Source organism: Lonchura striata, chromosome 28 (genome assembly GCF_046129695.1).
Source record: "Lonchura striata isolate bLonStr1 chromosome 28, bLonStr1.mat, whole genome shotgun sequence".
NCBI classification, from domain to species: domain Eukaryota; kingdom Metazoa; phylum Chordata; class Aves; order Passeriformes; family Estrildidae; genus Lonchura; species Lonchura striata.
This window is the reverse complement of record NC_134630.1, coordinates 4,209,515-4,234,598: the sequence shown is the minus strand read 5'-3', so window position 1 is coordinate 4,234,598 and position 25,084 is coordinate 4,209,515. Positions and strand designations below refer to the sequence as shown.

General features: G+C 56.4%; 2 protein-coding genes across 7 annotated transcripts; both read left to right on the top strand.

Moving 5' to 3' along the window:
• Positions 1-1,708: 1,708 nt before the first annotated feature.
• On the top strand, positions 1,709-16,634 carry MIER2 (MIER family member 2). Of its 6 annotated transcripts, none has more exons than XM_077788798.1 (13): positions 1,709-1,732; positions 5,579-5,666; positions 6,527-6,675; positions 7,139-7,264; positions 7,983-8,106; positions 8,749-8,858; positions 9,485-9,554; positions 10,387-10,538; positions 10,985-11,066; positions 11,157-11,251; positions 12,036-12,163; positions 13,144-13,280; positions 13,927-16,634. In XM_077788798.1, exons 1-13 carry the CDS (start codon positions 1,724-1,726, stop codon positions 14,400-14,402), a joined length of 1,746 nt encoding a protein of 581 aa, XP_077644924.1. In that variant the 5' UTR covers positions 1,709-1,723; the 3' UTR covers positions 14,403-16,634. The 6 variants fall into 6 exon arrangements, with proteins under 6 accessions (XP_077644924.1, XP_021395787.2, XP_021395790.2 ...); XM_021540112.2 differs by having other exon boundaries at positions 12,036-12,268; XM_021540115.2 differs by having other exon boundaries at positions 10,372-10,538; positions 12,036-12,139.
• A 2,508-nt stretch (positions 16,635-19,142) lies between these two features.
• PLPP2 (phospholipid phosphatase 2) lies at positions 19,143-23,450 on the top strand. Its single transcript, XM_021540120.2, has 6 exons — positions 19,143-19,268; positions 21,045-21,196; positions 21,505-21,782; positions 21,967-22,024; positions 22,136-22,312; positions 22,395-23,450. Exons 1-6 carry the CDS (start codon positions 19,217-19,219, stop codon positions 22,530-22,532), a joined length of 855 nt encoding a protein of 284 aa, XP_021395795.1. The 5' UTR covers positions 19,143-19,216; the 3' UTR covers positions 22,533-23,450.
• Positions 23,451-25,084: the final 1,634 nt, after the last annotated feature.

Genomic DNA, 25,084 nt, shown 5'->3' with positions numbered 1-25,084 from the left:
AATGTGCTGCCTTCAGAGCCTGGTCCTTCTGAGGACAGAAATGGGTGTCCCACGCAGTGGAGGTGTCTCCTGAGAGGAGTTTCACTGATCCCTGAGGGAAGAGCAGCTGCTTGAGGAGACTCAGCCTGGTTCTGTCAGTGCAAACACTAAATTGGAGAAGCAGAAGCTGGCAACGGCACTGCTCCAGGATTATAACCAGTGGGGATCTTCCCAGACCTTAACCCAAAACTGCAGGCCTTGAACCAAACCTCAGGCCTTGACACAAACCCCCAACCTCTCTGTTTTTTGTGGTGACAGAGCACCCAAATGCACTGCTGGGAACAAGGCAGAAATCAGCAGTTTTTGCAGACGTTTTCCTGAAGCTGGAGGCAAGGTTACCCTTTTTATTGAACAAACAGCATCTGCAAACTGTTAGTCCTTTGAGAAGAGCCAGACAGCTCCAAGCAAGGGAACAAAAGGCTGGTGAAGTGCTTTGGTTCTCAGCTCGAGGGCCACCACCACTTCAGAAGCACTTGATAACACTTTGCTTCCTGAGCTCAGAAGCATGAGCAAAACCCAGCATGGAGCCAGCTGCCAGGGTGGAGAGGCTGCTCCCAGAGACTGAGCACGAGGCCTCTGTGGGCACAGCCAGAGGCAGATCCGGGCACAGGCACTGGCATGAGCTGGATGATGCCTCACGGGACTCCTTGTATGGTGAGATCTGGTGGCAAAGGTCACCATGTCACTGTACACCCTGAGGGAAGGGCTGCCTTGCTGGACTCCTTGAGGGATCAGGGGGTCCCCGAGGGGCTGTGGGGATGGAGGGGAGCCTGACAGAGCCATTCACTTCAGGAATCCCTGGAGATGAGTTCATTCGTTGTGCTGGAACGCTGTTCTCTGGAAGCATGGGGTCACCACCAGTTAAACAGAGCTGGAAAAACCCATCAGGCAGCTTCCACAAGTGCATCTCTGAGGTTCTGGAAGCACAGCCACAGCAAGGAACGGTGAGACAGTACCTACACCCCAGTCCTTGCGAGGCACAGCCAAAATGGGGATGGGAATGGAAAAGTGGGAATGGGAACTGGAAACTCGGAATGGGAACTTGGAATAGGCCTTCTCACTGGGCTCCAGCCGTTATTTCCCTCTTCTGTGAACTCTGACATGCAGTGACTTTTAATCACGGGAGTGATCAGTGAGGACCCCTGAAAGCGCTCCCTGGAGGTTCAAGCTTCGTGATACATGAAGAAGGCTGGGCTGGTGAGCACGGCTTTTCGTCTGACCTGTGTGGTCCCCGCTGCGTCCCCGCGGCCGGGGGGAGCCGGGCACCGTCCTTGGGCCTGCTCCGGCCGGAGGGACCCGGCCCAGGGCGCGGGACCAGCGCTGCCCGGGGGATTCACTTCCCTGAGGGGCTGCAGCCGCGGTCCCGGGGCGGCTCCGGCAGCGACCAAGCGCTCCAGCCGGTACTCGGGGAGCGTTGCGGCGGGCACCGGCAGCCTCCACTCTCCTCCATCCGTGCCACCCCTCGCTACGAGACACCGGCGCCCCGCGGCCGCCCCGGGCCCGGCACGGCCCCGCCTGCGGCCCCGCCCCGGAGCCGCTGAGGCCGCGCCGGGCCCGGCCCCGCCCCCGCGGGCGCGGCCAATCAGCGGCCGCCGCCGCATCCGGGCCCCGCCCCCGCGGGCGCGGCCAATCAGCGGCCGCCGCCGCATCCGGGCCCCGCGCCCCCTGCCGCTCGCGCTCGGCCATGGCGGAGGTGAGCGCGGCGCCGCCGCCGGGGTCGCGCCGGGCCCGGGGCCGCTCCCGGCCGGGCGGGCACAGCGGCACCCCCGAGCCGCGGCTGCCCGAGGCCGCCGTCCTGCGGCTGCGGGGTGATGGGCCGGCGCGGGCCGGCGGGGCGGGGGCCCGAGGGACGCCGAGGCCCTGGGCGGCAGCGGGCCGAGGGGCGGGGGCGGGCCGGGCCGAGGCGCGCCGGCGGGAGCGGGCACGGGAAGGGGCGGCCGGGCGGGATCCGGCGGGAGAGCCCCGGCACCCCGCGGCCTGACCCGCGGAGAAGGGCCCGGAGAGGGGCGCGAAGGGGCTGCGGGACCGCGGGGGGAGAGGCTGCGGGAAAGGCCCGGGGGCAGAACGGACGGGGAGCCCCGGGGCTGTGGCCCAGCTGGACCCGGCACTGTTTGGGGTCGCTGGAGATGGGCTCAGGGGTGTGGAGCTGTTGGAAGGGGCTCTCAGGTGAGAGGCGCCCTGAGCACTGAGATCAGGGTCCTGGGAATGGCAGAGGGCTGAGAAGGTGTCGGGAATGGTTGGTTTGGTTTGGGTAGCCAGGATGGTTCTCGCCACCTTGCCCGGGGGCCAGGTGGGGACTCCCCACTGCCTCCCCGATTGCTGTGTCGTGTTTGCCTTGGTGTCGTGTTTGCCTTGGTGTCTTGTGCTCATTGCTCTGTCCCACTTTGAGCTGGTGATGCCATTGCCCATCAGGTCTTGCCATGTCCCTCAAATATCCTTGACCTGTTGTAATGGCTGTTGTGACACATGCACACTTCATTCCTATGGCATGACCCTCATGGTGGGCACAACTTGGAACAAAGGTGCTGGGAAGATTTCCAGGTACTCTGTGGCAGGATCTCAGATCCCCATTGGTACTGCCAACATCTGTGTGAGAGCAGGACTTCTCTTCCAGGTTATTTCAGCATTCTACATGAGGAAGGTGCTGCCTGGCCTGTTTGCCCACCCACCATGCTTTGGCCTTTGGTGGAGCACCAAGGTTGTTGCATTTACTTGTGCCAGGGTGTTGTTTGGGCATGTTTTTGGGCCAGAGTGCTGCCTTGCATGGCTGTGGCTCAGAGAGGTCTGTCCAGGGGACATCCAGGAATTGTCACTGTCTCTTGGATGAGGTTTGGCTGTGGAGCATCTCTGCACAGGTGTGATGGAGCCCTGATCTTCGTGGGCAGTGCTGAAGGTCGTCTGTGTGTTCTGTCATCTGTTTATTCTTCGGTCTTTCAGAGACATAACTTGCAGGATAAATCTCTTTCCATCCCTGCAGCTTCCCTCTGGCTACAGCTGGGGTTTGTGGAAAATGGCCCCATGGCCAAGGAGTGTGCACAAGGCAGAGGAAGCAGGAAGGCTTCTCACTGGATATGAAATATGTGTTAGACTGGCTCAAGAAACTATGTTAGTTATTGAAGGGTAGCACTGGAAAGGGAAATTTCTTTCTTTTCCTCACTTTTTTGCGAGAGTGGCTTCAGTCTGGAGGGTTTTCTCAGGTTAGACACAACTGGCCTCATGCTGGGAAATTACTTTGTCAGGGCAGAGAGCTCAGACTCTGCCTCTGCCCTGTGTGTCCTAAATGATGGCTGAGCTTCATTGCATGTGCTCAAAGCCTTGAGTCCACACCTAAGGGGGGGGTGCAGGAGTCACCCAGAAATACAAACATCAGAGTGAGTAGTTGACCAACCTCAGTGTAACTTTGAGAGGAAAGTTACTCTTATGCCTGAGCAGCAGAAGCTGGGAGGAAGAAAACAGTGCTGGGGATAGTAAAGTGAAATTAAAGGAATTTAATCTCCCTTTTTGACCCTTCAAGATTATGACCCATGGGCATAGGAGCAAATTTCCAGCATCACAGTGCACTGGGAGAATAACTCGTGGAATCCCTCAGCAGGAGCAGTGACACCCTGGCCCAGAACCATTCTCTGTGTTTCTGCTGCGTGCCATGCTCTTGCATTTCTGCCTCCTGTGTGGTGTTTGGATTTGAAGTGTCAGGCTGCACCTACCTCATCTGCAGACTAAGTAACTCCACATCCCATGGCAGTGATAATCAGGGCAATCAGAAATATTCTGTCATCAGCTGCATTTTTAAGCCTTTCTCTTTTACTCCTTTGATTCTTGTTTCTGTGGTCTTCTGGATTTGTGAGTAATCTGAGGGATTGTTCTGTTCCACATGTATTCAAATTTGGGCATGGAATGGGCCATTTGCTTTGTGTGTTTCTTGTGTCCTCAGCCCCAGCAGAGCAGTGCTGGTTATTCCATGGTGACTCCAGCATTCCCATTGCTCTGGTGCTCTGTTACTGCTTCAGAGAATTAAACTCTTGATTAGTTATGGAATTGTCACACTGTTGTAGTGGCCAATCCTCCTCCTTTCAGCATGTGGTTATTAATTGGAGATTTCCTTGTTCCTGAAGTATTCTTGACACCTTTTCAAGCCAGCCCATCCATGCCAACAGCTTCAATCTTTGTTTTCAGAGGCCTTATTGATCCCCAGGCAAGGAGGTGCCATTGATCTACAGATCATTGCCTGAGCAAAGTGAGTTCTGTAGGCTGTCCAAGACCTGGAGGGAGTAAGGGTACACCACACCCCTTCCATGAAACCACTCTTGTTTTCTTGGAAGGATTTATCCCAAGAGGGTTTTGTGCTTGGTCACATTCCAGCAAAGTCCAACAAAGGCACATTGACACTTTCCTGACTTACAGAGTCATTTCCTGGTATGGCCATCCTCAAAATGGAGTCTGCCCCTTCTCCTTTCATCATCCCATAACTTCTCCCTTCTCTTTTCGTGTGCACAGTTGTAGAGCTCTGTCTGGAGCCAGATCTCTGGGGGGATTATCTTGGGGGATGATGGACTGGAGGCATCTTCTTGGTTATTATGGAATTTCCAGTCTGTATGTTGATAGCTGAAGGAGCTTAATCAGAACCCACAGTCTCTGGTGGCTTTTTTTGGTGAATACTTTGCTTTGTTATTAGACGATAGATTTTAATGTGAAGCTATATTGTGTTTTCTTAAATAAATTGTAAGAAGCTCCTATGGAAGGCTGGAAATGTCCTGGCTCCAGCTGTGTAAGTGAGTAGTGATGGTGCAGAGCTGAGATTGTTGATGGCTGAGTATCCTACAGAGATGTCACTGGGAACTTGGGGGCTGACTCTGGGATTTTCTTCTGCAGTCAGGTACTGTCAGTCACCCAAAAGCTTTGCTTGTTCACCTGTTTGCTCCCTGCCTAGGCTGAACTTGATGAACATGCACAGCAGCCTGAGGAGCAGCAGATTTTCTGTCTGGGCTGTTTTCCTCAGCCCATGCTGCTGCCTGACCTCGTGACCGAGCACCAAATGCCACCCTGCAGGTGCCTGTTCTGGGGCTCTGCCTGCTCAGCTGTTTCTCTGCTCCTGGGTACAGTGGAGGCACCAGGGAGAAGCCAGGGTGTTGTGGCTGGCTGCTCTCTGAAGGGTCAGTCCCTAAAAATGCTGTGCTCAGACACAATGTGTGTGTTTAGAGTAACAGCTGAGGGTCCAGGTTGTTCTTTAAGTGAAGATCTAAGCCACAAAAGGTCTGTGGTCTCAGATTCTGGGGGGATAAGTAGTGAAGGGAGTGCTGGAGGTAAAATAGATGGAATGGAAACACATGGGCTGAGGGGAAGCTGAGGAGGCCAGGAAGAACTGCTCAGTACACCTGATGAGCTCTCTTGAGCAGCACAGTTCCTAACACTGCCTCTGGGGCTTTGGGGAACTTTTGCTTTGAGTTTCAATGACCTTGCTGGTGGGGCGAAGTGGGTGGAAGGGTGGGTGGTGTGTTTTTAAGGAGAGCTGTCTCAGCTGTGTTTTTCTCTTTTCCTGAAGGCCTCTGTTGGCCGGCAGAGCCCCAGGGTGGTTCCTTACCCAGCCCGTGGCCTATGTCCTGGAGATCCTGCCCTTCAGAGCGCTGCAGGTACCTCCAGGCTCACCTCCCTCTGTCTGTTGGTCTGGCTTCCAGAGGAAACAAAGTTACTGGGATCACTTCCCTTCTCCTTGCAACACCTCCCGAGCCTCTTGTTCTGATTCCCATGCTGTTTGACAGGGGAGGAAAGGCTTAAAGATGCCAAAGCTCCTACAGGTGCCTATTTGGTCATTCTTGAGTAAGGAGTGATTACCTTGAGTAAGGGGGGATTACCCTTTTCCCCCATTTTTTCCTCACTTTTATTGGTGTATCCCAAGACCCCTTCCCAGATTCCACAGGATTTATCCTCGTTGCAAGCGTGGTCATGGCAGGTAAGGCCCTGGCCAAGGACACAGGTGCAATGGCACTGGCAACAATCCCAGAAAAGCACCTCATGGGCCTGCAGGGAGGGAAAAGGGACAAAGGGAAATCCATGAAAGTAGGAGATAAAAAGTAATATTTAGCCATTCTTGAGTAAGGGGTGATGCCAAAGCTCCTACAGATGTCTATTTGATCATTCTTGAGTAAGGGGTGATTACCCTAAAAATGCCCCCAGGCGAAGGAAAGGCTGCAATGTGTGCACACAGGTTGTGACACTAGCAAATCCAGTGAGGAGTGAGATACAAATACCCAGAAAAGCTTCAGATCCAGCTTCCAGTCAGTTGTGGGACTCAAATGTGCACAGAACCAGGCTTTGTGCTGATGAAGTGACTGCTGCCAGTTGGGATCTCTGTTCCCCTCTGTTCTGCCTAATCTCTTCCTCTGGCTTATCATATCTGCACACACACAAGAAGGGATCATCCCTGCCTTTGTTGCATCTCAAGATTTGGTCCATGGTGGTGCTAGTGTCCAACTTCTTCTGATCCCTGCAGTTGTGTCAATGGGCTCAGCTGATCATCGACTGAACCTGGCAGAGATCCTTTCCCAGAACTACGGTGTGAGGGAAGAAAGGGAGGAAGATGATACTCAGGAGAAGCAGAAATCTTTAGAAGAGCTGGAGAAGAGTTTCAGTGCCTCTCAGGTAAAGGCAGCAGGGGAGGGGAAGGGAAATTACCTGGAGGATTTGCTTGTTTGCTGTGTGAAGCCCTGACTTCAGCTGTGGGTGGTCCCACAGAGACCTCAGTGGAACACAAATTGATCTTGGTGACAGGGAATGTCTCTTCAGGCCAGGCACAAGAGTGGTACAGGGATTTGCTCTTTCCCTTCCTCTGCTTTAATACAGTTGTGCTGTCTGGTACCTATTTGAAATCTAGAATAAAAATAAAGGTATTTTTAAAATGCCCTAGACTATATTGCTTTGGGGTGAAAGTTCCTGGCTTTTCCATACCTCTGAGAGGGACAGGTTACAATGAGTCCCAGCAGTGACACCTCAGGCTTCTCAGAGCCCCCAGAGGTGGCCTGACTGCCTCTGCCGGTGTTCCAGCTGGTGTGGTGCTCTTGTGGTTGTTCTCTTCCTGATGCAGCTTTGTCCTCCTCTTGCTCAGAGCAGTGAAATGCCATTTGAGGAGTTGCTCGCACTGTATGGCTATGAGGCATCAGATCCCATCTCGGAGCAGGACAGTGAGAGCAATGACATCACTCCCAACCTCCCTGACATGACTCTGGACAAGGTGAGAGCAGCTCTCTGCCTGGGTGTCTGCACATGGGGTTGAGGTTCCCCCATTTCAGAGGGGTTGGAAGGGGCCTGCCTAGTTCTGGTGTCCCGGTGAGGAACACCAGGCGCAGAAACACCAGTGTAAGGTGTTAAGAGGAGAAGGGGGAAAGGATATCTGTTTCAAAATGTAAAAACTGTATGGAGATTGGTTACAAGTATTTGCACATTCGTGCTGGTGTGTGAAGAGCCAGGGAAAGTTTGTATCTCCAAAGTTTGTATGAAGCCATGGCTCCTCTTGTTCTAGCTCAAGTCTGTAGAAAGTGGAAAGTTTGTATCTTCAAAGTTTGTACGAAGCCTTGGCTCCTCTTTTCTAGCTCAAGTCTGTAGAAAGTGGAGGGTTTTTTGGGGTTGGGGGTTTTTTCCCTTCTTCCTCCTTCAGGATCTTTGAGATATTTGCTGTGAGTGCAGCTCTACAGAAAGGGATGCTTGCTCATACTGTCTGGCTTCCATAGGAAGCCACTCATGACACTTGTTAAAGTGCTTCTAGGGAAAATAGTCTGGGTGTGGTGGGAGTGTGAGAGAGAATCTGTCTTTGGACAAGCTGTGGGAGGGTGAAGAGATCTGTGGATGTGGCCACTGTTGGCCAAAAATGCTTTTACTCTAGGCCTCACTTCCCCCTCGTATATTTTTTTTTAATTTAAAAATATTTTTCACTTTCTTGTTGTTGTTAAAAGGAACAAATAGCGAAGGATTTGCTTTCAGGGGAAGAAGAGGAGGAGACACAATCTTCAGCTGATGATCTGACTCCATCCGTCACGTCCCACGATGCATCGGACTTATTCCCAAACCAGCCTGGCTGTATGTGTCACTAGTTCCTAAGTAGCTGCTGTTCACTTTTACATATGATGTGCAGGGGAGGGTGAGAATTGGTTCTCTTAATTTTGTCAGTCTCCTGACATCAGATTTTCCACTTTTCCTCCTAGGGACTGTCTGCATGGCAGAGGCGTTACCGGGCTTTGGGTAGGACAGGACAGAGCGTTGATGAGCAGTGGGATGAGGGGAGAATTTTCTCAGAATACTGAGAGAGTGGGAATTGTTTTGCTGCCTGCTGTAATTGCAGTCTGAAAGATCAGTACCTCATCTGACATCTCTGCAAGTGAATAAATTCAGTAGTAGTAATGGAGTGATGGATTGTGGCAGTTCCTAAATGTTGGAATATACGTGGGAAGCCAAAGCACGTGACAGGGACTCTGCACGAAGTGATGTTATTTCTTCTGCTGTTTTGCAATATTAAGGAGTCTGAGCTTCCCCAAGTTGGCCATCCATGTGGCAAGTGTCCAAATTCTTTTACTTAAAGTGAGAAAATTAAAATACAGGTAAGTTGTCACTGTAGACCATGCTGAAAGGGACTTTAGGACAGAAAATGAAGGGAAAGAGAGGGAACGTAAAGGAACAGAATAAAAAATTTGTAACTACAGATTTTTTTCCTTTCCCACAAAGCAAACAACTTCCTTGCTGATGAAGACAAAGAGCCATGTTCATCACCATGTGCTTCCTCCATGGCTGAGGACTCAGAGGTGGATTCCATCCCATCCAATGAGTGTAAGAAGGTAAATGACCTGAGTGCATTGGGAAGGGGCACTCCTGAGTTTGAAAAATGCATGACACCAAAGCACTATGCTATTTCCCCAATTGACTTCTTAATGCCTTGCATTTTATGGGTGGCAGTGGCAGATGTGGGTTACAAGAGGGGTTTTTAATATAATCTTGAAATTATCTTCTGTGTCAAATAAGGAAAGTAAGGCTGCTGTGCCTTGGTAAATTAAATCTGCAGCTGTAGCCCTATAAAGGTGAAATGCTCTGCAGTATTCCCAGCAGGATTTACTGAGAAGGAACCTTCTTTCTAAAGAGAGGAGCAGTCTTCCATATTCATCCTGGCTGTGAAGGCTGCAGGAGAACCTCTGCATTGCTTTATTTCCAACCTTAGCTGCTTGCCATAGATCCTTTACATTAAAACTATGTAAATGCTGAAGGTCCCCACAGTATTATCTGGTTGGTAGTAAATCTTCTTAGTTACCCTATAAAATAGTCAGGGTTCACTAGAAACAATACTGACAGAGGCGGATACCAGTAAATAAATCAGCCTTGTAGTGGTGTAGTCCATAAATCATGAAGTACAGCCTGCGTGGAGCGTTTCCCATTTCAATTTTCTCACCTCTCTGTCGTGGGATTTCAGGAGATCATGGTTGGACCTCAGTACCAGGCCACTGTTCCCATCCTCCGTTTAAACAGGCACAGGCAAAAAGGTAAGGGAGCCTCTTCTTTGTGCCTGGTTTGGGGGTAGGGCTGCTGGCAGGAGGTTCTGATGGGCTCTGGATCTCCAGTCCTGCTCTGGATCTCCAGTCCTGCTCTGGATCTCCAGTCCTGCTCTGGATCTCCAGGCTCGGCAGCTTTCAGTGCTGACAATCAGATTTACTGGCTGAAACGAGCCTGAGTTAATAGGACTGGGAACACAGGGACAGAATTGGTGAAGCTCATTGAGAACTGGGTTGGTGTGACAGGAGGGGGTCTCAGCTGTAGCCAAAGAGAAGGAACACCCATCTGGGGATGCTGTGATTTATTCTCTCTGACATCTTCCTTAAGTAGTGAGTTAGTGTCATTCAGTGCTCCCTGGAGGTGATCTCTTTCTGATTTTGGGATTTCTGCAGACTAGACAGAGGTGCCTTGATTTGCAGATTGTGTCCAGTAATGAGTGCAGTATGAGTGCCAGCTTGTTGAGCTTTTGGAAATTTTAGAAAGCTAAAATGTTCTTTGTTTGCCAGGATTAATTAATCAAAACAGCAATCTTTGAGAATATGATAACAAAAACTTTGTCAGCCAACCTTTCTGAAACAATGGAAACAAGCTGAGCCCGTGCCAAAGGCCCTAAAAGAGATATAAAGGGCTTATCTGCCTCCAAAATCAGGAGGGAACATGCAGTGCCTTGAGAGATGTTTGTCATCTCTAGTGCCGAGCTGGAGTACCAAGCAAAGATTTCCTCCCTCCTCTGTCTCCCCCATGCATGTCCGTGCAGACCACTTCTCAAAAAGCAGCAGAATTCTCTGTTTGATTATCTTATTTCAGTGCTTTTTCTGTTAGCCTATGAGAATGAAGATCAGCTGCTTTGGGACCCAAACATCCTCCCCGAGAGGGAGGTGGAAGAGTTCCTGTACCGCGCCGTGAAGCGGCAGTGGGACGAGCTGTCCAGCACCAGCCTGCCAGAGGGAGAGGTGGTCAAGGACAACGAGCAGGTGAGCTCAGGGCTTCCTGCAGCCCACACAAACCCAGGTGGTGCTGGCCCAGCAGTGCCACGTACCCTACAGAGGGCAGAATGAGGTCAAATTCCAGTGATCCTGGTGGATAAGTGAGGGTGTGTGCCCAGCTGCGTTCTGGCGAGGTTGGTTACCCTCCCATTGGGAAGACTGGGAAAGTCAGCAGATCAACCATTTCAGAGCAGCTGTGTTTACTTCAAGCTAGCCAGGTTAGATTCTGGTGGGACTGCATCTGTTGAGTCCCAGGGTTTGTAATACAATGCCTTAAAAAGTGGGATAATCTCTGTTGGTGGTCAGGCTGGGGTTAGCAGCAAGGTGGCTCCTGGGAAACAGAAGTTTTAAGAGACAGATGTGAGTCATGAGCGGGCTGGTTTGTGGTGTGGTGCTCAGGTACGTGCTGTGAGTGATTTCCTTCTGTTTCCCAGGCTTTGTACGAGCTGGTGAAATGCAACTTCAATGCAGAAGAGGCACTGCGAAGGTTACGGTTCAACGTGAAGGTTATCAGAGGTGAGGACCCCCCTCATTTGGGTTCATCAAGGCACATGCAACTCTTTCTAGATTGTGCACATCTCCCCCAACTCTTTCTTTCTGCTACAGATGAGCTTTGTGCCTGGAGCGAGGAAGAATGTAGAAATTTTGAACATGGCTTTAGGGTCCATGGGAAAAACTTTCACCTTATCCAAGCAAACAAGGTAAGGCTGCTCCCCCCAGGTGAGGAGCAGGGGAAGGAGGCAGGTGCTTGGGCACCAGAGGTGTGCTCCGGGCCTCGGCTGACACAGGCAGTTCAGGATGGCCGAGTTCCAATCCCAGGCTTTGTGTTGACTCATGCCAGCAGGTGATGGGCTGTTCACTGCCCTGCTCTGCCTTATTTTCCAGGTGGGAGAAGTCACAAACACCACTGACCTGCATGAGTGATGTCAGTTAATTACTGATTAGCCCTTTCTGGAGTCTCAAAAGTTCTTTCCAAACTCTCAGCCCTTGCAGTACTTCTGTGAATGAGTGAGTTGAGCATGTGGATGTTTCGTAAAGTCCCCTGGGGTCCTCTAGAATGGCAGATGCTGTTGTAGGGAGAGCTGGGCCCCGGGACATGCTGCTGTGCTGGGAGTTGGCAGAACCAGAGAGTCCAGTTCTACCACTGGTTAATTGTAGGCATGTTGACGCTGGCCAGTGACAATGGATGCAGGTTTGCTCTCTCTGCTAAGTGTGCTGGTGCTGGAAGCACAGGAAAGTCCTGCACGAGTGTGTGTGGCCCACACGGGTCTGTGACAGCAGCTGTGTGCTGTGGGGAGTTCTTTTCTCTGGCCACCTCGGAAACCTCAGTACGTGCTTCTGTTCTGCAGCAATGTGTCCATAGCAATGTAAATCTCTGTAATGCACTTCTAATTTTCTGTGCTGGTTAAATGGGAAAATAGCTCCTTGCTCCAGGAGATGCACCTGGATGGGGGTGCCTGTCCTGACTGGGGTGTTTCTCCTCAGGTCCGCACGCGGTCGGTGGGCGAGTGCGTGGAGTATTACTACATGTGGAAAAAATCCGAGCGTTACGACTACTTCACTCAGCAGACTCGTCTAGGAAGGAAGAAGTACGTCCTCCACCCTGGAGCCACGTGCGTGGAATATTCTCACACTAAAATTAGTAATATTAACCTCCCAGTGAAGATTCCTGCTGCAAAGCACCTCCGCTTAACAGACTGCGCTTTCTTCTCCAGAAGGTTTCTCGGGTGGGAGGATGGAGGGATGCACGGGGCGTGCTCAGAGCACAAACACTCAGTTGGTGTGGGGAGGGAAGATAAAACAACTGTGGACTTCCTTTTCCTTTTCTGTGTGTCAAAAGCAGTTTTGTTTCAATCAAATGCATCCACAAAAGACTGGGGAACAGGGATTCAGAGCTGACTTGGTGAAAGAGCTCAGTTTGATGAGATTTTGGGAAGGGAGGTTTTTAAATTCTAAAATGCACTTATTTCTGGTGGTTTGGAATCTGAATTAATTTCCCTTTGAGGCAAATTCTTCCCTTTGAAATGTATGCTAATTACAGAAGGTACTTTTCAAAATACACCTTTTCAAAAAGATTGAAACGGAAATCTCTTAATAGGTCAAAATGAAATATTGAAGCTGAATCAATTAAAAACATCAGATGAAGGCTTAGATTTTTTTTTTCTATTTCTGATGCAACACAGGAAAATACCTGCAATTTGAAATCTTCCCAGGGTGGGAAAATATATTCTCATCACTTGCTCTTTGCTGACACACTAATGATCCACTGCAGTCATTTCATGAAAAACTGGATGTTCCCATGTATTTATTTCCCTTTGGAGCAGGCTGAGGCTCACAGAACTGGGGGAAGCTGGAGAGCCCATTTTGGTTTATCATGGGCTGGTCTTGGCCACACTGTTACCTGAGATCACCTCCTCAGGGCAGAGCCTAAACCAGGCTCTGCAGAGGAGGGAGGGATGGACATTCATTCTAGTGATGTCTCTGCAGTCCCATTGCTTTATTTGTGGATGGGTTTTAATCCCAGTCATCCTTTCTCCTGCCTGCATCTCTCTGCTCAGCAGGTGGTGGCAAGGCTCTCTCTCTTTCCCCACAGGGATTTCACTGACAATGACCTGGATGGGGTTGAGGTGGAAAACACGAGTCGTTCTCGGAGCTCCCCACCAATTCCCTCTGCAGCTGGCTGCCTGGATGCTCACTTTGGTCAAGATCAGATAGCAATTGAGAGCACAGGTAACCCTTTTTTATCCATCTGCCAGGGAGTTTTGGTGTCAGCAGATGCTGACATTGTCTGTCTCTGCATTGACCAGAGGTGACTTTATAAAACAGTTGTTCCTGTGTTGGGCTTGAAGGGGTGGCCTAGCTCACTCCCAAAACAAAAGGATTGTGCACTGGACACCTGAATGAGGTGCTTCCAAAGCACTGACACAGGCAGCTCCTCCAGAGGCTGGGCTCAGGCCTCAGAAGTCTGGTGCAAGTTGCTTTCACACAGAGCTGGCTGCGAGATCTGCAGGGAGCCCCACATGGGTTCATTCCCTCACTGTCCTACAGCAGATGAAGGCTTTGTGTGGGCAGCTCCCAGGGGTTGTTGGCACGAGGGGATAGGATTTAGGGTTTGGCTTATCTTGCAGTATGTCTGTGAGGTTTCCTTTAATTTCCATAGAAACACTGATGGCCTCCCATCTGCTGTCGGCATCTTGCCTTCCCTGGGTAGGGGCTGATGGGGGATCTTGGTTGCTGTGACAAAGAAACTCTTGTGCCATCTAACAAATACTGTTGGGGTTAAGTGGGACTTACTGTGGACTTACTGTGGACTTACTGTGGCTTTCTCTTCCTTGTCCCCCTCTCTGTTCCCTCCTGGCTGTGCCCACCTGGGCAGAGCCCCTGAGCGTGGAGAGCACGGCCTGCAGCCTGGGCAGCATCAGCGAGTCGGGGCAGGGCTACGAGTGCAGCACCCCCTCGGAGACCAACTGCTCCTTTGACCCCTCGGAGGAGACGTCCTCGGGCGCCGTCCCTGTGCCCTGCCCACGCCACACTGCCACCCCCTCTGAGCCCGAGCTCTTTGCTTTGCCACCCGTGGCACCAGGACTGCCAGAGAAGCAGGAGACCTTGCAGAACTCTGCTGAGGCAATAACCATGGACTTCACTCTCCCTGCAGACATTAACGAGGGGTTGCCTTTAATTGCTGGCCCTGTGGATTTGGACAGAGACCCTGAGGCAGTGGTGGCCCCTGCGCAAGTGTCCTTATCGGTCACAGATTTCGGTCTCATTGGCATCGGAGATGTAAATACCTTCCTGACTGCTCATCAGGCTTGCCCAGCACCTGTGGCTCGGTCAGAGCCTCTGTCACAGTGAGAGTCTCCAGTCACAAATTTGTCACAGACCCAGCAAGGACTTTGACCTGACTGAGTGAAATTCTGGAACTTCCACTGTCCTGCAGGGACAGTTTGGAGCTGTTGGTCGGAATCCGTCTTTCCATCCTCCTCGATCCAAGGCTGCAGTGAAACCAAACACCTTTCTGCTCCAGTGTATCCTGACACAATTGTGCAACGTGGTGGCTGGCTTTCCTGAGTGGGGAGGTCCCTCACCCCCCTCCTGAGTTGGCCGTGTGTCACCCTGGGTGATGCCAGTCCGCTCAGAGAGTCCCTGCCTCGGCACAGGGGACGTGTCCCTTGGCCCCAGCGGGACAGTCCGAGGACAGAGGTGCTTTGAGAAGAGGGATGTGTCACCATCATGGTGAGGGTGCAGGCTGGGGGTCTGAGAGCCTGGGAGGCTGCAGGGCAGTTTCCTGCAGAGACGGGCATGGCGATGCCAAGGGAGGCTGACGAGTCTTGGCCCTTCGTGCTGCAGTAGGAGCACTCACCTTGACCTCCTCCCAGCAGCCGTGGCTCGTGACAGGCTGGCACAAGCTGCTTCCCCCTCCAGCAGCCACGTGTCCTGACACTGCACCAGCTGCAGGTGGGACCAGGCCTGGCCCAGCCCTCGGGCAGAAGTGTCAGGTTTTGGAAAGGGATGCTGCGTGTGCAGCAGCATCCTGTGCACTTGAGTTCTTCTCACCTTCCCGTGCAGTGCTGGGCCAGGGAGAACTTCTTCGGGACTAACAGGAGTTCCTAGACTCAGAGTGATGCTGGCCAGGAGCTGTGCTGCTGCTGCTGGCTGGGGATGTCCTGATCTCCTCTGAGCTGAAATGCCAGAAGGTAGAATGCAGGTGAAGAGATCTGTAACTTCCCAGTTTGTTCCAACAATTTGTCAGCAGAGGGAGGAGGTTGCTTAGCTCCCAGGATGCCTGGGATATGGGTGCTAGCACAGTCCCAGGCAGGGGAGCACAGCATCCCTGTCCCTCCCTGTGTCACAAAACAGGCTGTTCTGAGAGGAAAGTGTGGCTTTTCTGCCATGTTCAGGGAGGTGCCAGGTGCTGTGCAGAGCCACGGGAGCCTGTCCTTGGGTGTGCTGTAATCCAAAGCTGCCTCACTTCCCAGGTGTGTTCCAGGTCTGGGATTGGCCACTGGCTCAGTGTGTTCTCATTCTCCTTTTCCCATGCAGGAAATGCTCTCCACTCACCTGCTGGGCAAGGCTTTGGTGCAGACAGAGCTGTGGGTCCTCCAGATGTGTTCTGCAGCTGGGAAGGGGCTTGGGTTGAGGGTTTTGGTGGAGGCTCTGGGGCTGTGATTGTGCACTTGGCTCTGCTGGCAGTGGATTTGGCAGGCACCTAAACCCAGGAGCCTGCACCCTCCTTTTACCTGGCCCTGGGAAGTTGTGCCTAGCCCTGCAGCAGGAGCAGGGAGACAGCATCCAACAGCCCCACGGGATGTCAGGATTAGACCTTGTCTCTCACCTCCTAAGCCCCAGATCTGGTTTGTGTGCTTTAGCAGGGGTTTGCTTCAGTCCCCAGCTCTGTGCTGGAGGTGCTGAGCCCCAGGCACGTGGAGCTGCCTTCACCTGGCTTGGCTTTGCCAGCCAGATGTGGTGAGCAGAGGCCGCCCCTCCAGCTGCTCCTGGCTGCTGGGAACAGAAAGCAAACACGAGTGCCTGCTCTGCAGTGGAACTGCCCGCTGTGATGCCCCTTTTCTGGGGGTGAGAGGAAGCTCCTTGGCCAAAGGGAGAAGAGGAGGCAGGGTGAGAGCACAGGCAGCCCTCCCAGGGAGGGCCAGGCCTTGGCATCTCCTCCATTACTTTTCCTGAAACCATTTTTTTCTTTTGGTTTATTTCAAGCCCTAGTGAAAGGAGAGGGGAGCTGGCTGAGGCAGAAATCTCTTTATGTCCTTCAGTGTTGTTTACAGATTTGCATGGGGTCTTTCAACATGAGTGCAGCGCTTTTTCCACATAACTTTGAGGGAGAGGGGTGAAAAAGGCTGGGACAGGGAGGGGGAGGATGTTTGGTTCTGTTTTGTTTTTTTTTTTTTGTTTTTTTGGTTTTTTTTTTTGTTGGGGTTTTCTTTTTTCCTTCTTACAAAGCACATTCACTTTGAGCTGCTCCCAATGCTGGACTCTTTTCTCCCTTGCCCCCCAGCCCTACACTGTGAAGTGACACTGCCTTGAAGGCCCCTCGCCGTTATTTATTTAATTAAAAACCTAATTTGAAAGTGAGCCAGAAGTCTGTCTTCTTTTTGGAGGCCAAGATGCAACAGTCCAGTGTATAATGATGGCAAAACAAGAATGGGGTCCCTGCCTCTGCTGTGTGATCCTCTCCTGCTCTCCACAAGTGCTCTCCTCCAGGCAGGGCAGGATTCCCTGTGCCAGGGATGCCATCCCAGCCTAGGAGGAGGCCCAGAGTTTTTCCCTTCCCGTGCTGTAGCTGGAGGGAGCTGTCTGTTCCTCTCACAGGTGCCCCAGGTCCTCTAAAATCCTGTCAGCCTGTGCCAGGCCTGGAGTGTTGAGAGGCAGGGGTGCATCCAGACTTCAACCAGAAAAAGCTCCTGGAGGCAAGAGGAGTGTTCCTGCTGCAGCTGCATTGTGTTTCCCAAGCACACAGTCTCTGCTCCATCACAGACTCCTTAAATTCTCCTTCTGCCTGCCTGCCTGTCCCGGGTCTCCCCTGAGGGCACAGCCCAGGGCAGGAGGGACAGGAGCGGTTCCCCGAGGCCCCGATGAGCAGCAGGAACCGCGGCTGTGCTTGCAGCCTTCAGCACGGACCGCGGTCCCTCCCCTCCGTGGCATCCTTCGACACGAAACGGTGCTTTCGGCCCGGGAAACCGAGCAGCAGGACCGGATCCTCCGGCCTCTGCAGACCCCCGGCGGGGCGGTTCAGGCCGGGCTCTGGGGCAGGGTCCGGGGCCGGGTCTGGTCCGGGATCCGGGCCAGGGGCAGGGGCAGGGTCCGGGCCGGATTCCGCAGCCCCCCGGGATCCGGGGCAGGGTCCGGGCCGGGCTCCGGGGCAGGGTCCGGGCCAGAATCCCGGGCAGATTCCGGGCCGGGATCCCGGGCAGGGTCCGGGCCGGGATCCCGGGCAGGGTCCGGGGCCGGGTCCGGGCCGGGATCCGGGGCAGGGGCAGGGTCCGGGCCGGATTCCGCAGCCCCCCGGGATCCGGGGCAGGGTCCGGGCCGGGATCCGGGGCAGGGTCCGGTCCGGATTCCGCAGCCCCCCGGGATCCCGGGCAGGGTCCGGGCCGAGATCCGGGGCCGGGTCCGGGCCGGGATCCCGGGCAGGGTCCGGGCCGGGCTCCGCAGCCCCCGGGCCCGGCTGCAGCTGCGGCGCTCGGGCGGCAGGGGGCGCCGCAGCGCCGCGCCGGGTCCCGCCCTCGCCCCGGGGCCGCGCCCGGAGCCGCCGGACCCGGCCCGGGCCCCGCCGCAGCCGGTACCGGGCGGCACCGCCCGCAGCCTCGGGCCGGGCCGGGCCGGGCCGGTACCGGGCGGCACCGCCCGCAGCCTCGGGCCCCCGTGGGGAAAAGTCGTGCGGGGCCGTGCGGAGCTTCCCCTGCGCGCTCCAGCGCGGGGGGTCCGTGCCGTGTCCTCGGAGCACCACGCTGTCACATCTGTGTCCCCACGGATCCGGCCCGCAGCCATCCCACACCCACGAGAAGGGAGGAATTATCAGCGCTGAGACAGAGCGTTTTCATCTTCTCCACGACACAGCCTGGGTATCCCCCCAGCTCTCCTTCTTCGAGGCTCTCAGTTGTTTGCTTGGGGTCTGCAGGCAGCACGTGTGGGGCAAATCCTGCCCAGCGGTGTGCCAGGGTCCCCGTGGCACTGGAGGGCAGGAGGAAGCTGCACAGGGGCACATCAGGGCAGGGAAAAGCTAGCCGGTGATTCTGTCCCCTCTCCTGAAACTCCAGGGTAGCCCTCGGCTTCCCACAAACAGCCTTGACATTCTGCACAGGCCGCTCACGCTGGGCTTCAATCACCCGCAGTTATCAGCCATGGGTGGTTTCTGTGTTATTTGTTTCCTTCCCGACATCCGGCGTGGAGCAACCAGCCGGGATGCGACTGTCCCTGCTCCCACCACGGAATTGCTGTGGGACCTGTGCTCCAGCCTTTGCTCCTGTCCCCATTCTGGGTTTCAGCACGTCCCCAAACCCAACGGGAAGCACCGGGAGCCCCCAGGAGGCTCAGGAAACCCAGCCCAATGTCTCCACGGGTAAATTGGCTCCTGTCCCACCCTACGTGCTCACACCGGTGTCTGCTGCATCCTGGACGTCCCTGCTTCCCCTCAAGAACCCACCGAGCCACCGAGCCAGCCTCATGTTTGCTCCAGCCCCCACCAGCGCAGCCAGCACGTTTCAGGGGCAAAATTTCCCTTTTTGCCCCTTTTTTTTCTTCTCAGGACATAGGCCCGAGGCGGGTGGGACTCGGGCGGTACCAAAGTGGCCTCGCTCGCTTTCGTCTCCCCCTTCCCCTCGGCGCAGGCACGGGAGGGAGCCGAGCCGAGGCGGGGAGCCCGGCCAGGCGGGGCGGGCACCGGGGGACTCGGGAGGGCCGGAGCCGCGGAGGCCGGGACGGGGCCCGAGGAAGCGGCGAGGGGCGAGGGGCTCTGGCTCCGGAGGGGTCCCTGCCCCGCCGCGCCCCACACCTGCCCCGGCCCCGCCGCTGCCGCCCCGCCCCGGCCAGGGCGGGGGCACCGGGTCCCGCTCCGCCCCGCCCCGCCCCGCCCGGACTTTACCTCCGGGCCGGGCCCGCGCCGTTCCGGGCCATGTGAGCCGCGGGGCCGGGCCGCGGGGCCGCACGGCTGCGGGATGGAGCGCAGGAAGGTCTTCGTGGCGCTCGACGTGCTCTGCCTGGCGGTCGGTGAGGGCTCCGTCCCGGCGCCCCCGCCGCGGGCGGCTGCGGAGCGGCTCCGCGTCCCGCCGGTGCCCTCGGTGGGGCTGGGCTGGGGCTGGGCCGCGGGAGGTACCGGGGGTCCGCTCCGGCCCGCGGCCGGTGCCGCCGGGCCGGGGGCGGCGTGGCAGGCACCTGCCCGGCCGGTGCCCGGTGCCCGGGGCTCCGCCGAGAGCCACCGGCGGGGCGCGGGCGGGCTGCGCCTCCCGCCCCAGCCCTACCGGGCTCCGTCGGGGCCGTTCCCGGAGCGGTCCCGCGGCGGGGTGGGAGCCCGGTCTGCCGCCGGCCGGGACGCTCCGGGAGGGTCTCTCGGCTCGGGCGGCACCGGGACGGTTCCGCCGCCGCCCTGGCCGCCTGCCCGCCGCCGAGCCCGGCGCTCCGCGGGGCCGGTGGGTTCGGAGCACCCCTGGGACCCCCTCTGCCCCCCCGGTGCTGGGAAATGTTTCTAAAACTGCCGCGAGGAAGTCACGAATTAAGACGGACTAAAAATAAAGGCCCGGATCGGGATCGCGGCTGGAGCTTCCCCGGCTGCGGGGCGGGGGCAAGGCCGGGTCCCGGTGCCGCTCGGAGCGCGTTTCCCTCCCGTGGGCCGGTGCTTTATATTTTTAGGGGAGCTTTTTTTGGAGGATGAAATTATCCAGAAGGAAAATTGGTGTCTAATTTGAGCTGAAAATGGACGTCTGAGGTGTGCGGGGAGGAGGCGGAGGAGGGACCGGGGCCGCTTCCCTGCCCCCGGCAGCGCGGCGGGGGCGGCGGGGCAGCCCCCGGGGCTTCGTCGCCGCCGCTCCCTCCGCTCGCTCGGTGAGCGCAGGAGGCGGCGGGACCCCCGGGCGGGGACAAAGGTGCGGGTTCCCGGGAGACGGAGCAACGAGGGGAGGCGGAAACCACCGGGAAAGGCGGAACTGGGAGAAGAGCCCGGCCTAAGGTGGCCTCCGGGGAGGGGGGGCCGCTTCCCTGGGGAGCGGCCTGGAGCCCGTCCTTGGCTGTTCCTGAGCAGGGATGGAGCAGGGCAGGGGGTGGCTGGCACGGCTGCTGTGCGGCACAGGGACCCCAGAATCCCTCTGGATTTCGAGGATAGCTCCATCCTGGGTGAGCTCGCAGCTGCCCGTGGCTGGGGCTGCAGAGTGCTCGGTGGAACAGCCGCCTTGCCCAGGCTGACCCAGCCAGCACAGCCTCTCTCCAGTGCCCTGAGGAGCCAGGGAAGAGGAGAGGCTGACAGAAGCAGGGGCTATGGGAGGATGAGGGGGGCAAGCCACTGGACTGGGTCATGTACAGCATCTCCCAGCACTGGCTCTCCTGGAGCTGCTGTGAGGGTTCTGCTGCGACCTTCTGGGGGCCCATCCCTGCTGTAAAACAGGTTTACAAGATGCCTGTGCTCATTAATTTTATCAGCTCTGTTTTCCTAGGCTGGGCAGTGTGAGGAGAGGGCACAGCAGGATCAGGCCTTGCCACTGTTGTGCCTGGGGAGGAGTGGGGCAGCCGTAGGGGCTCTGTGGGTGCCCGTTTGTGGCTGTCTCGTGTGGTATCTGGGTGCTGCAGGCATCTGGGAGCTCTGATAGAGCCCTATCGCTCCCAGGGCAGTGCTCTGGTGGGTTCAGGTCCTCCTGCCCTGGGTACAGGTGGCTCAGGACTTCATCCCTGGGGGGATCCCTGCCTGGCACCGGGGAGCAGAGACACAGAGATGAGAGATGGGTGGTGCTGCGTGCTGGCTGCTGTCCCCAGTCCTCACCTCTCTCTGCCTTGCAGCGTCTCTGCCCTTCATCATCCTGACTCTGGTGAACTCCCCCTACAAGAGAGGCTTCTACTGCAACGATGACTCCATCCGCTACCCCTACAAGGCAGACACCATCACCCACGGCCTCATGGCCGGGGTCACCATCAGCTGCACTGTTATCATTGTAAGGAGCTGCCACCCCCTTTCCTCCAGGACAGGCTCACGCTGACTTGTTGTATCTGGAAGCTGGGGCTTGGCACAGCCACCTCCAGAGCCCTGGAAGGGCAACAACACCCTCAGCTTGAGCCCTGCTCTGCTTGAGTGTGGGAGCTCCCACTGGAGTGGTGAGAGCCACATCCCATGGGACTGGTTCCCTGCAGGGAGGGGGAGAGGGTGCCAGGGGCTCCTCTGCCACAGAGCCAGAGCATCCTGCATGCCTGGGGAGCTGCTCAGTAGCCCCCAGCCCTCACCTCCTCCCCCTACTCTCTGCAGATCTCATCAGGAGAGGCGTACCTGGTCTACACTGAGCGTCTCTACTCCAAGTCAGAATTCAACAATTACCTGGCTGCCCTCTACAAGGTGGTTGGGACCTTTCTCTTTGGGGGGGCCATCAGCCAGTCTCTGACTGACCTGGCCAAATACATGATCGGCCGTCTCCGGCCCAACTTCCTGGCTGTCTGCAACCCTGACTGGTCCAAGGTGAACTGCTCCATCTATGTGCAGCTGGAGAATGTCTGCCAGGGAGAGAGCAGGAACGTCACCGAGTCCAGGTGAGCTGTGGTGCTGCAGGATGTGTCTCTTCCACCTGCCCTGCAGTGCTGGGCTCAGGGTGGCAGCCCCAGATGGGCATTGAGGCTCTCCTGTTGCAGGGCAGAGCCTGTGGAATGGGTAGGGGTCTTGTGGGGACCAGCTGGGGGCTTGCTCATGGCCTGACTCACCCTTGTTGTCCCACAGACTGTCCTTCTACTCAGGACACTCTTCCTTCGGGATGTACTGCATGATGTTCCTGGCGGTGAGTGCCATGCCACAGGGAGCCTCCACAGGTCCCATGCCCCAAACACCCCATCCCTGGGCTGGCTGCTGACCCCTGCCTGGAGTGATTTCTCCCTTCTTTGCCACCCAGCTGTACGTGCAGGCCCGCCTGGTGGGGAAGTGGGCGCGGTTGCTGCGTCCCACCATCCAGTTCTTCCTCATCGCCTTCGCCATCTACGTGGGCTACACCAGGGTGTCCGACTACAAGCACCACTGGAGCGACGTGCTGGTGGGGCTGCTGCAGGGGGCCCTCATTGCCGTCCTCACTGTGAGTGTCCCCAGCGCAGCCCGCTCCTGCTTGGCCTCACGCGGGCGTCCCCAAAACCACCTTTCCCCTTGCTCCTTGCCAGGTCCACTACGTGTCTGACTTCTTCAAGCACCGTCCCCCGCGGCAGTGTGAGGAGAAGGACCCGGAGCGCAAGCCCAGCCTGCCCCTCACGCTGAGCGAGCCCGAGCACAATCACTACAGCTACCGGGGTGCCCCGTGAGCCCCGGCCCTCGCCGTGCTCTGCCTCCGGGGCCGGCTGCCTCTGGCCTGCCCCGTGGCTCCACGGCTCCTCTGGCTGACACGAGTGGGACAGCCCTGCCTGCTCCCGCTCCCCCAGCGCCACGGCTCCCCGTGCCCGTGGTGCTGCTGGTGCCTGGTGATGCCAGCACCCTGCCCGTGGGGAGGGGATGTCCTCTCCTCCCCCAGTGCGACTGAGTCACGCCCCAAGGCTGCTGTCCCAGCCCTTCGTGCGGAGGGAGGGAGGGAGGGGAGGGCGGCACGTGGGGGTGGATTTATTGGGCTGGCAAAGCACACTGAGCGAAGAGCAAACTCCTTGGGAAGTCTGAGATTGCCTGGGCCGAGTGTGTGTTGTCCCTGTTAAATGATCCAGCCGTACAAGTACAAATCCTCACAGGCGCAGAGGGAGCAGGACAGCTTCTGGGCTAGCTAGACTTTTTTGGGAAGGATTAAAGCAATCCAGAGCTCTTCTCTGCTCCATTGATTACCTTTAAGAGCAGTCCTGCCCGCCAGCAGCTGCTGTGAGCAAAGGGTTCCTGGGCAGGCTCTTCTCTGCCTGTGCCCAATTCTGCAGTGCTGGGAGCCAGAGCTGTTTGCCCCCTGCCTGCTTCACGCCTGGCTTGGGCAAGGGGCTGCTGCTCCAGCCTTTGTCCCTCCTGCAGCTTCAGCTGATGCTTTAGGGTGTGTGGTGGGGCTAGGGAGATATTTTCTGTGGTAAAGGAAAATAAATGGGGATGTGGAGCTGTCCAAATGTCCTGGGAAAGGGGGGCAATGTGTACATACAGAGCAGTCCCATCACTGACACGTGGCTGCCTCCAGCACTGCAGTGCTTTGGGTCTCTTGTTAAAATACATGCATTTTCATTTTGATGTTGTTTTTAAATTAGATCATTCTTAAAGAACGTCTGTGTCGGGCCTGTTCTCTTTTTTTTTTTTTGGATGCTCCTGGCCTTGGAGTGGATAGGCTGAAGTGTTTGGGGTTTCCTTTTCCTAGAGAAAGGTGTCTGAACCCCTCAGCTGTAGGTGGGGACTGTCAGGGCTGCTAAGCCATTCTCCCAGCTTCACTGGGAAAGGTGGGCTGGACCTGGAGCCTGTGATGCCTGTGAGGTGTCACATTCACGGGGGCTGTGCTTTGAGCTGAAGAAGAGCTGTGGCCAGCCTGGGGCTCCACGAGCCAGCCCAGCCCAGCCAGGTCCATCCTGGCACTGCCTTTGCTCCAGGAGCCTCCCGCACTCCCCAGCATCGCAGCCCTGCTCTGAGAGGGAGGAGGGAAACAGGGAGAGGCTCTTGGAAAAAGTGACGCTTTGTGCCTGCAGCTCCCTCGGCTGCCCCAGCAGCTGAGCACAGGGAAGGCAGGCAGGGAGCTGGGAGCCTTGGGACAGCTGACCCGAGTCCCTCTGTCACCCAGGGGCTGTGCTGGGGACAGGTGACAGTGCCAGCCTGGGGGCACAGGGCCTCCTGACTGCTGGGAAGAAACGAGGGACACAGAGGCAGCACCCTGGAAGCCTGAGGGTCCCCCCAGTCCCTTTTGGGGGTGGGATGGGCAGTCCCAGGGTCAGCTCGTGCCCACGCTCGGTGAGTGCAGCTCCTGTGTCCTGCTGGGAACAGCAGGAACCCTGGGCTGGCTGCTGTGTGCTGTTGATGTGCTTGTGCAGTGTGGGTGACTCCAGTCTAGACAAGCCCTGATCAAAAACAACCTCCCTGTGTGGAGGGAACTCCCTTTCCCTGACGCTACTTTTCTGTTTTCCTCTGGAGCTTTCTTCCCACAAGTACTTCCCTGCACCCCCAGCAGGGTCCTTCCCCCATCCCAGCCCTCCAGGCTGGTTGTTTAATATCTGTTGGTGTAAAACAAAGCTGGAGGAAGTGCCAGGGCAGGGCAGCTCTGCCGCAGGGTTTGCAAACAAAGCTCTGCGAAGGCTCAGCAGCTCCTGGAGTTGGGCACTGAGGCACAGCCCAGGTTTGGGAGCTGCCTGCTTGATTTTCCTTCGGCCTGGCAGTGCCCAGCAACTGCCCCAGTTCCTGGCACTGCCTCGACAGCTCCTCTGCACAGCCAGGAACGTGCCTGCTCCCTTCCCTGGAGATCTGATTGCGCCCCTTGGATGCATCTCTGGAAAAACCAGCCAGGCCACAATGCTGCAGTGTGTGGCTCCGAAGGGCAGGGCTGGCTGTGCGTGTTGGGAGCTCGGCTGCTCCATCCCCCGGCTCCCAGCTGTGCCCTGCTGCGGGATGGGCTGAGGCCTGACCAAACTCGTGGCATGCCAAGCCACATGTAAGCTGCAGGAGCTCCCAGGCCGTGTCCAGGCACAGCAGCCTGCTCCAGGTGTGCTCCTTCACCCACCTCTGGAGGGACAGGCATGCTGGCAAGGGGCTGCCTGTGCTGGCTCCTCAGCCCCAGGGGTGCCAGCAGGGCAGCTGGGGAAGCCAAAGCAGGTCCCTTGAGTGCTGTGAAGTTTGGGATCCATCCTAGACCTGGTTGTGGCTGAATATCACAGCGCCCAGACAGTGCTGCTGCAGCTTCCAGCTGGACCCTGCTGCC

Excerpts from the sequence above, each read along its gene's own strand:
- MIER2 (XM_021540110.2), top strand. Across the intron at positions 5,667-6,526 it reads TGCCCTTCAGAGCGCTGCAG|TTGTGTCAATGGGCTCAGCT; the intron begins GTACCTCCAGGC and ends TGATCCCTGCAG. Across the intron at positions 11,067-11,156 it reads CAACGTGAAGGTTATCAGAG|ATGAGCTTTGTGCCTGGAGC; the intron begins GTGAGGACCCCC and ends TTTCTGCTACAG.
- PLPP2 (XM_021540120.2), top strand. The coding sequence starts at position 19,217 with ATGGAGCGCAGGAAGGTCTTCGTGGCGCTCGACGTGCTCTGCCTGGCG. Across the intron at positions 19,269-21,044 it reads CGTGCTCTGCCTGGCGGTCG|CGTCTCTGCCCTTCATCATC; the intron begins GTGAGGGCTCCG and ends TCTGCCTTGCAG. Across the intron at positions 22,025-22,135 it reads ACTGCATGATGTTCCTGGCG|CTGTACGTGCAGGCCCGCCT; the intron begins GTGAGTGCCATG and ends TTTGCCACCCAG.